The sequence below is a fragment of the Danio rerio genome, chromosome 16 (genome assembly GCF_052040795.2).
Source record: "Danio rerio strain M-AB ecotype USA chromosome 16, GRCz13ab, whole genome shotgun sequence".
Lineage (NCBI taxonomy): Eukaryota > Metazoa > Chordata > Actinopteri > Cypriniformes > Danionidae > Danio > Danio rerio.
The window spans coordinates 36,146,215-36,157,002 of NC_141036.1; the positions used below are offsets into that span (position 1 = coordinate 36,146,215).

Genomic DNA, 10,788 nt, shown 5'->3' on the forward strand with positions numbered 1-10,788 from the left:
TAGTTATTGCACACAATACTACCAAAACATTAACCATACATAAACAGGAAATAAAATGTCCCAAATAAATATTAAAACTAATTTAAAAATCAGTTAGCTAAAATAAAAGTTAATTATGTTTACGTAATATTAAATTATGTTATATTTCCGAAAGACATAATATGAACATACATGTTCAACGTACGCAATTTATTTATGCCCAAGTATCAGTAATAACACAACTGATATACAAATCAATCAGATAACCTTCAGTTGACGATAATACACAAGCATTCGTATAGAAAACAATAATTTTGGCAGCAACTTTTATCTTTATTCACCGGAATGTGCGCTGCGCCGTTCCCCTCCTCTTCCTCCCCCTCCCATCCCTCTTTTCTGTTGACGTTTGGCTTTTGTGCCTGTTTTACTAAATGCGCGTAATCTTGCTCTCAAAGGCATCTCTTCCTGCCTGGACTTAATTTTTTGGTGCCAGCGCGTGACATGGCATCGACCCTGATGTGAAGCGTTTCGAAAAAGACGCGTGAATTTCTCAGAAGCGCAAGATTTTCGCCCAAGATCTTCAAGGTTTTGTTTCCTTTGTCACACTGTCTTCCTGTGCTCATCTGCGGAGGTTATTTCCGTCGGTCCGTCTGCTCTGCGTGCTGCTGTTTTTCTCACCAGCTGGACAAAAAACACATTGACCTGTATTTCAGAGCCTTGTTGTGATTTTATACGAATCATTTCCGCGCGCATGTTATTATGCTAGGCTAACAGCCCGAAATAGCTCGCAGGCTGTTTTGGATTAGCACCTGCCTGGAATACTCGATAATATTCGCCTTAATGTAAATGTTCTGCAGAGCTGCTTTAACATATCAGGGTGCTTTGTCCATTTCGCTCGCTTTATTGATGGTTTTAATTGTGATTAAGCTATAGGGCGTGCAGGCCGAATTTTGTAATTCTCCAGTTGAGGTTGTTTTGCATAGCTGCCAGAGGAGCTGGATGATTGGTTGACCAATTAAGGGCCCCAGAGCTGCTGTTTCACTGGCGTTTGATTGAAGAGACTGAAGTTTATTTACTTGTTTGACTTGAACCGACCAAGGAAGGAAATCAACAATGTTTCGTTACTTGAATGATGTGGATGACAGCCCGTACATGATGTGAGTGTTAAGTCTTCTAATGGGGTATATGCACAGCTAGTGTTTTTCAGCCAATGATAAACCTCCTGTGAAAGCTTAATGCAAGTATTTTCAATTTCAGAAGGTTCCTTTTACAGCATCAATGTTGTAATGTAAAATGTTACAATACATCCAGTTAACTAGACTTGAGCATTCTTTTAGTTGTTCCAGCGTAAAACGAGATGAAAGACTGTGTAAGCGATAGTGCCGTCAGGATCAGCAGGTGAGCGCAGAAACTCTGTTGATCTGAGACCCACTTTATATCGTATATAAATTAGACATCACTGATATTTAAAGAAATCAAACCTTAAATGTGGCGGTTTTATAATAGAAAAACATTTCACCAGAAGCGCTGAGGTTGGCTGGCTGAAAATGAAAAGTCTGTGTACATATACCCCATTGACTGCATTTATAAAGGTAAACACTGTCTATTTGGACTATTTTGTGACTGTAAATAAATAAAGTTCATGTTGTGTTGGAATAGGGATCCATTCGCAGCACACAGGCACCAGATGAGGAGTATGTTTGGGTCATTCGGGATGGATCCGTTTGCTCTCACTCCGCAGATCCAGCATCCACGTACACGCATTCAGGTACACGTCTGATTAATCTATTTGCATATTAATATGTAGTATTTAAAGGGATAGTTTGGCCAAAAAATGTAATTGTCATCATTTACTCACTTTTCATTTGTTCCTAGCCTGTTTGACTTTCTTTATTCTGTTAATCATAAAAGAAGATTTTTTGAAGAAAGCTGGAAACCTGTAACCATTGACTTCCATAGTATCTGTATTTCCTATATGGAAGTCAATGGTTACAGGTTTTCAGCTTTCTTCAAATGAATTTCTTTTGTGTTCAGCAGAAGAAAGAAACTCTTAAAGGTTTGGAACCACTTGAGTGTGAGTAAATGGTGAGTACATTTTCATTTTTGGGTGAACTATTTCTTTGTTTTTTTGATGGTCTCTTTGATATATCAGGTCATCCTAATGGTGTTATTATAAGTTGTTAATGACTTTTAGGATATATTGAATATTAACGTTGCTGTTTTGTACTTTTAGCCACAAGCTGGAGCCTTGACCCCCTTTGGCATGATGGGAATGGTATGAATGTCTATCAAAATTATTATATGATTTAAAGCAAAAGTTTTTCTTCATAGCATTTTGAGCATTGTGTGTCTTTTTTATTTCAGGGTGGAGGATTCATGGACATGTTCAGCATGATGAGTGGAATGATGGAGAACATGGTAAGGTTTTAGTTTTTTCTTTTGATTGCAAATAAAACAAAGACTTATTGTAACACGGTAGAGTGCTTTTCAAGCCCATGGTTACAAACCACAATATCCTAAAATCTGAATCATTTTTCTACGTAGGATCTACTTTTAAGTTTTATAATATTTAGGCTGTGATGTAATGTTTTGCATTTGTTTAGTCAAGTCAAGATTTATTCACATGAATGTCTGCACATGTTAGTCTGGTTTTATTTAAAAGCTTAAGTCACATTTTGTCATCATGTACATAATGATTAACCTATAATAATTATTGTCTGAAAATGTTACATTTGTACTATTTATTTTAAACTCTTGACATTTATTCATACAGGTTTGTGTTTTCAGCACCACCACGATGCATTATTTTTACAGCTTCTGCGCAGTAACAAATACAGACTGGACTTTTCCATTGTTGATCTCACATTAACATAACTGAAGTCTAAACTCTTGTGTTAAGAGGATACTGAGAAAAGAGTAGGTCAACTGATCTTTGGACTTTCATGTCTTGTCTTTTTCTTTACTTTGTAGGAACGAATGTCTGGTTCTCCAAACTGCCAGACCTTTTCCTCCTCGACAGTCATCTCGTACTCCTCTACAGACCCAGGAACACCTAAAGTCTATCAGCAGACCAGTGAATATCGCACTGCTCCCGGGGGTGTAAGAAACACTTTAATGTTTACAGCACAATGTTACCCTGTTACACATGTATAGACCGTGTTATCAAACTATTTCATAACTGTAACAAGAGGCAATTCAATCATAACTTAATGTTAGATCGAGCTATCACAACATTATCTATCAATATGTGGCTCTTTTTGGATTCTAGGAAGCTAGAGAAATTAAAATTGTAAGACAGGGAATACGTTAGGACCATTGTTTTTGTTTGCATTCCTCAAAATGATCTATACAGTATGTAAGCAATAATGTAGGTCCAGTCAGTTGCTGTTGCAGGAAAAAACTTAACAAGGTGATCAGGACCTGACATGAAGCGTAGTGGTGTTGTATCAACCTAAAAGGTTTTGTTTTGTGGTAACAACCAGCTGGGGAAAAAACAATATAATTTAAGTAATCAGTTTCAGACTAAACAAATGTTTAAACGATACAGCACAGTCATACAACTTCAAACCACGTGAATGACTTACTAGCAGCTTCTATTTAGATCTGCAAGTTGTATTAAATATGTTGTGACATCTAAATCGGCGTAGTTTCCAACTGGTGGATAATATAAGAGTTTGTGGTTGAAGATAAACATTATGAGTTTCGATAGTAGCCTAAAAAATGCACAAAAAAAATGTAAAAAAAATTTTTGGTGTACAATTTCATTGCAGCTAATAGAATATGACCGCTTTCTAACAAACACTGAAGCGGTTCGACTAAAAAAAATAAATGCAACACTTGCCAAAAACTCAACACAAAGCAAAAACAAAATGTTGCATTGCTACAAATCCAAGGTTTGATGACGCCAAAAGAATGGTATATGCAAAACGGTGTAAAAAGCCACTTTTCCTCTGCATGTTACGACATGATTTGGTTTGGTACAGCTTACTTTTGGGGGCTTTTCCTATGTGTTTTGTACCTAGTACTTGATACATTTAGTAGTACCTCCTTGATGTTCCAAGCAAGTTGTTCCATTATCAAAACGTGATGTGTACACACTGCAGATCATCAATTTGTTTTGAGAGGATCGCCACTATCAGCGTCTCTGGATTTACAAAATTAGTCATATAGTAGATGCTTTTGTTCAAAGTGACTTACAATTGATTTGGGAAATGAGACACACAACCTGCTATATATAAATAGTCAGCAGCAGCCACTGCTGTTTGGTTGGTTCGCAAGGCAAACCTGTTGGTTTGTGTCAAGCGTTTGTTTATGTTGTTTACTATGATGCCACATAGAGCTGGGCGACTTGGCCTAAACCATGATCTTCATAATTAAACATTTTAACTCAGTTACGATTAATGAACCATTATTTATTTCATTTATTTATTTATTTTTTGCCCTCATAGTTCACTGACGGTTTCGTACCATAAATATGCTTAGAAATCACAAGTGAGAAATTTTTGAATGAAGAGTGCATTACTTGATTTTAAAATCATAATTGACGTAAACACACACTATCTTTGATTATTTATTGAACATCAAAGTTGAACAACTGAAATTAAAACACACATTGCCTTAAACCAAGTCACATTTTTCTTATAAAGAAGTGAAAATAAATAGTTATTATTTTAAAAAATAAAACATTTGTTTTCATAGTTTTTCATATTAAAAATAGAAAATAAGCAGTATATCTTTTAAATAAAATAACTCTTGCATATCCTGCAAATAATATTTTAAACCGTGCATTTCTTGCATCTTCGGTAAACAAATACTTTAATGTAAATAATAATTTAAATGTATTGGAAAATATGCTGTTTCAAGGCATCTTTGGTGCACCTTTCAATTATTGTCAACATAGTCCAAAGTAAGGCTCAAGAATGAGTCCATCGTCCTACTTGACCAGAGATCTGATGTGGCTGCAAAGTTTGGCTTACAGAGTGGAGTCACGTAATCCCACATGTTGTTGGAAAAGAAATTGAAATAATTGACCTATAAAATTTAGATTGATTATAGGTTCTGAATGATGATTTCGATTAATCGCCCAGCCCTAATGTCGCAGCAGTTAACTTGGCACAAGTATACCAATAATCCCATCTGAATAAAGTGAGCTACGTTGTTCAGAACCATATGTAGACGTGCAGTGCAAACGCGGCTTTGAGCAGAGGTCAAAACACAGAGCAATGGGGAAAAGTGCCTCATTAGCAAAGCAAAATATGCATTATACAAGCTGTCAAATTTGTTTAGGAACTAATTTTTTTTGTATAGTTCTAGGTTTGTGTTAAATTTCCCTGCATGAACGCTGACCAAGCCAGGATTAAATTGATTATTTTCAACTTTGGTTTAGTCCAGACAAACCAGGAGAATGCAGGAGATGTTTTTGCACTGAAGTATCTCACAGTTGAAGGAGCACAACTGCTGAATCGCCCCTAAATGTTTTTTGAATTGTTTGTTTAGATCAGAGAGACGCGTCAAACGATGCGGGACAGTCAGAGCGGGCTGGAGCGAATGTCTATTGGGCATCACATTGGTGAGAGAGGTCATGTGATGGAGCGCTCCAGGAACCGTCTCACAGGCGATCGTGAAGAGAGGCAGGACTTCTTCAACCTGGAGGAGAGTGAGTCAAATCCCTCCTTTCTCTCTGACATTCCCCCCCTGTAACTACTTAAATTTCATCTCAGACCTTTGTGTAGAAATTCTCCCATTCACTATTGTGGAAATGGTTCTCTTTCAGGTGAGGCAGCTGCCTTTGATGAAGAGTGGAGGAGAGAGGTGGGTCGGTACCGCCCCCCTACTGCCCGCAGTTTAGATTATGGGCGTGAGCGGGGCGCAGGGGTTGGACAGCAGCTGGCCCTCACAGCACCTCCGACCTCCTCCTCCTCTCCTTCACCCCGCCACGAGTCGCCACGCCACCATCCTCCTCAATCCCGTCCACGCTACGACTGGTGAACGGTATGAGTCTCACACTGCCAGAACTCAACTCATGTGTGGAGTAGAGCTGCATAATCTCCATAAATTGAGAATTACAGCCAAGTTTTGGTTTAAAATACAATTGATTTTAACATGATTATGAATAGACATCAAAACTTATTTAAGATTATCAAAATAAATATACAATGTGCTTTTACAGACAATTTTTTACAAAAAATGTGAGCTGTAGAAATTTTAGTTATACTTTAAAAATAAGAAAATAAGTAAATACGCCAATAGATAGAGGTAAAGAAAACAAGAAGAAAAAGCGAAACATCATACCATCCAATGTACATCTAGTCATACCTTCTCAAAGTACTAATATTGGAGACCCATTAGTCACAAAGTCTCTGGAAAGGTGAACAAAACAAAATATGATATTTCCCACATCACGTAGTAGAAGTTTTTTTAAAAATCTGATTGCTGCAGATTCAGTTGTCATATTTAAAAGAATGTCTTGAACAATTAATTTAATGACATACATTTCTTTTTTAGTCAATATCTTTGTTTCCATCTAACCTATTTTCTCATATTTTGGAATATTGAATTTGGAAACTTATGCATGCAACTGAGTAGTAGAATACATTTTTTATCCTATTAAAAAAGTGCATGAACTAGATGGAATTGTATTTTCTGAATAAATCCTAGCATGCACATCAAAAGTGATGTGTTTTTTGTTATAACAGATCATGTGATGATGATGAGCACAATGGGTCTGCATTAATGGAAAAAATAGGCGACCGAACACATTGCACAACATCTGAAATGTTGTTTCGGTCATGCTAAAATCCCTTAGCCAAAGTTTGTCATTATATTGGTTCCATATTATTACCTCTAGAACTGTCTTGAGCATCTGTGGTCACAAAGAGCATTTTCGCACCCCCCAAAACCACTGTGCATTCATTGGGTTTCGTTTCTGAGTTATAAATATATTATTGTATTCGAAAAAAAAACAAAAAACACAGTGGCTTCTCCTATGGCAAAATATTTTTTTTCTTTTAGATATATGGCTCCAGTATATCAGCATGATTTTGTTCTTTTTGACTTGTTGGATGGAAAGGGTGCTTTATTCGCAAACATTTTATGAAAAAGTAATTCACCTTTTTGGGTAGAAACATAGCTATTGACTGTTACACAAGTAGATGGTGACAAATGTAATTGGTACACTCTGCATTTGAAGCAATAAGAACATTGGTCTTTATCCTGAAAAGGACATTTGCTATTTTAATTGCTATTTCACTTCTGTGGACTGTAGTGTTTATATCCAAAATACATCTCTCGGGATTTGTATTTTGCATTTTGTGTGGTCTGAGCACAGATCTAAATATTCAGTATTGTTAAAGGTTTAATAAAGAAAGGCACATCTCTGTGATTTAGAAAAGGACCCTTTTCAAGACTGTTATGACGTGTTTAACTGTGATCATAAACCTAAATCCTTGAAAGTTTTTAATAATTTGATTAAAAAAAACATAGCAACATTTTTATGCATTTTTGTATGTATTATATCATCTTGGCGTCAAATTACAAAAAACACCTTATGCAAGGTGTTTCTAATGCAGCATCTATGGGGCTGAAAGTAAATTTGATGTTATTCTCTCCTCTGTCTGCCGTCACCAGTCTCACACCATTTATTTATTTTTTCTGAAAGTCTTGAAAACACCATCATAGAGTTTTTCTTTTATTATTTCAGTGAAAGGGATTGTTAAAAAAATATTTGTTGTACTCTCTGATTCACTGCGCTCTAAGGGTGCTTTCACACCTGCCTTATTTAGTTCGGTTGAATGACACTAGAGTTCGTTTTCCCTTTTGGAACAGTTCGTTTGTGGTGAGAATATGATCCGAACTAAAACAGACCCATCTGCAATAAGTATTGCGCCTTTTTGGACTAATCCAGCTGCTGTAGGCCGATGCGCTGTGCATTATGGAATATGGAGGAAAATGTTGTTGACAGCGCTTTACTGACAGTGAGAGAGAAAGGGAAAAACATTACCTGTTGGATCGTTGGTAATATTTCCGGAAGATGACTATTGTAGTTTAGCTAAATTAATTCATGCTTCCTGAAGTGACCTGCAATGTGCCATCGCAGTTTGCAATGCCTTAAAAAAATTGCTCTTCAGCCGCAGCCGCGCTTCACTCTCAAAAAGTATAGTCTGACTAAAGTGATGTATACAAACTGTATTGTATACTATGAGCAGGGATACAATCAGTCAGCGCAGTTGTAGCCCAATGGTCAAAAGCGACATTTTGTGTCTGCCGGTTTGTTTACTTGAGGGAATTTCATTGCCATTTTCTTGTACGTGAATTCTAACCGATTGAAAAGCAGTTTAGGAAATGCGTTCAATAACATCTGGCCAATGAGTGATGTGGATTATGTCAGATGACTGAATTTTGGATCTTTTTAACTAGTTCAGACCAAAGCAATCAGTGTGGTGTAAAAACGACACTGCAGAAAATGCAACAATGTATCATTTGTTGCCCTTGGTCCGGACCAAATTAACTGTACTACAGATGTGAAAGCACCCTAAGTTTACCCTTCCGCTACTGAGAAACACGCAAATGTGAAAAGGGTCTATAATGTATGAATGTCAATGTTAAAATGTAAATGGCAGCTTGTTTTCATGTTTTTATCATCAACGTTATAGTGATGAAAGTACAAAATCAACATATATGTGTTTTTCAATTTCTAGTTGCTTCAGTAGCCAAGTAATAAAAAAATACATGAAATACTGATTGATTACCATTGTCAGAGAAAATAAAAATCCATAAATTTGCTAATAGTCTCTGTATAACGTTTGCTCCAGTTTTTTTTTTTTTAGGTATAGTGATCATAAATGCATAAAAAAGTCACTGTAATATATATATATTTTTTTATAGCGATATTTATTTTTAACAATTGATCTGTGATACCTGATGTGATTTCTGCGGAAATAAATTGCATAGCGATATTACAAACCTGCTCTCTTTTGAAGACGTTTTAAACTTAGCAGCTGATCACAGAGAGTTGGAACAGATCTTTTAATCCCAGTTTCTTTGCGAATTCTATTTTTGGGACTTTTATATGCATTACTACGAAGACATGCTAACATGCTCCTGTCATTTAAGGGGCAGAGAAAACTGCACTTCTATGTCATGTTGCAGCCTCAATAACGCTAGGATTTGAATAATATTTTAACATCAGGAAATTAAAATCTTGTTGTGTTTATATGACAGCTCCTACACACAGTTCAGTCCAAACAGCTTCCAAACGTTGGGTTTTGCATCATAGGTTTTTGTATAACTTTTTTTTTTGTAAATTTATTTTTAGTTCAGTGAATATAAATGCATAAGAAAATAACTGTAAAATACTTTTTTTAATGTAATAAAACAATATTTATTTTTTTAACAATTGATCTGTGCATATGCTTGAACTACAATGCTTTGAAATACAATGTTGTAATTAATACAAAAAATAACTTTACCTCTCTTTGCAATGGCATCCTGATTATGCTTTTACTCAGCCTTCCTGTTTTGTTGTTGTGCATTTGTTTGTAGGTGGAGTTATCTACCTGATGCTGTGAAATGAGAGAAAGGAGGAATAGAGAAGAAAAATTATAACCGATGGGTCAAATGTTTGATAGATCTGAACTGTCTCAATATGTGTAGTCAGCTTCTTACAGGAACATGTGCTGGCATGAGGTATCATAACACGGGCTGAAGAGTTTAGAATGCATCCCCGTTGTGTGTAATTCGGCCTGGTCTGTGTACTTCATACCACGTTACTGCTCCCAAAGCATACACACCAGCATCCATCATATTTCAAACAGCTCTTCAACCTTGTGATATATACATACACAATGACATCTTTGTATTTAAATGAATTCCCATGCTTCCAATATTTCAATATCCAAATATTTAATTATACACTACACATATATGCACACACAGACACATACACGCACACACGCACACACATTCACCGTAAAGTCCGTATATGTTTGTGTTGACACTAGGGTATTTGTGGGTTTAACTGTACAATGCTGACTAATTAAACTTATTAACTAATAAAAAGACCTTGTTACATCATTGGCTTTGCTGTAGCGTGTGATTTGTGATAGAAATATACTTAGCGAGCTTGTTTGTCTTTGTTCAGAATGTCTTTTTTGCTAACACATGACTTGTTTGTTTACTTTTTATGCTTTAAAAAATAATAAATGCCGCATATTTTAATCATGTGACACCGAAGACCAGAAAACCAAAGCAATGTTAATTTTATTTCATCCCTCTCTTAGAAATGCAAACAAAAATAATGTGTTTAAGTCATTTCTGGAGAGTTTAGAAGTTCATCTTTTTTTAAATGCTCGATTCATTGTGCATGTGTTTTCTTTAATCTACTGACTTGCATGCTTGGGACAGCAATGCTTTCAACTCCTGTTAACAAATGCCTCATGCTTGAATGAATCTTGTGTGTGTTTCCTGTAATGTGGATTTTAATGTTTATTCTGGTGCTGTGCCTTCCCACTTGGACATATATTGTAAGTACATTATAGGAAACATGAATATTGTTTCTTCAAACGCTCTCATTCATCAAAAGTTTGTATTCTCATGTTGTTTTGAAGGCCATAACATTCCTTAAATTGTCTTCATTGTTTTTCTAAGTATTATGTCTTCAATGGAGATGTGATTAATTGTTGATTTCTTTGGTGTGTGGGAACGCATAGTCTATTCTCAGACGTCAATTAGATTTTTATCGTCTATTAAAAGTTTATCCTCATTTTAGCCAAGCAGTCTAAGTTTAGACATCTATTTCACATATATTCAAAA

At 35.8% G+C, this 10,788-nt stretch overlaps 1 protein-coding gene across 1 annotated transcript; it reads left to right on the plus strand.

The window, feature by feature from the left end:
- Positions 1 to 820: 820 nt before the first annotated feature.
- On the plus strand, positions 821 to 10,050 carry mlf2 (myeloid leukemia factor 2). The gene is given in 8 exon segments (NM_001025516.1): positions 821 to 1,136; positions 1,639 to 1,747; positions 2,213 to 2,254; positions 2,344 to 2,397; positions 2,950 to 3,078; positions 5,476 to 5,635; positions 5,753 to 5,970; positions 9,520 to 10,050. Coding segments are annotated over 7 exon segments (753 nt in total). The 5' UTR covers positions 821 to 1,092; the 3' UTR covers positions 5,968 to 5,970; positions 9,520 to 10,050.
- Positions 10,051 to 10,788: the final 738 nt, after the last annotated feature.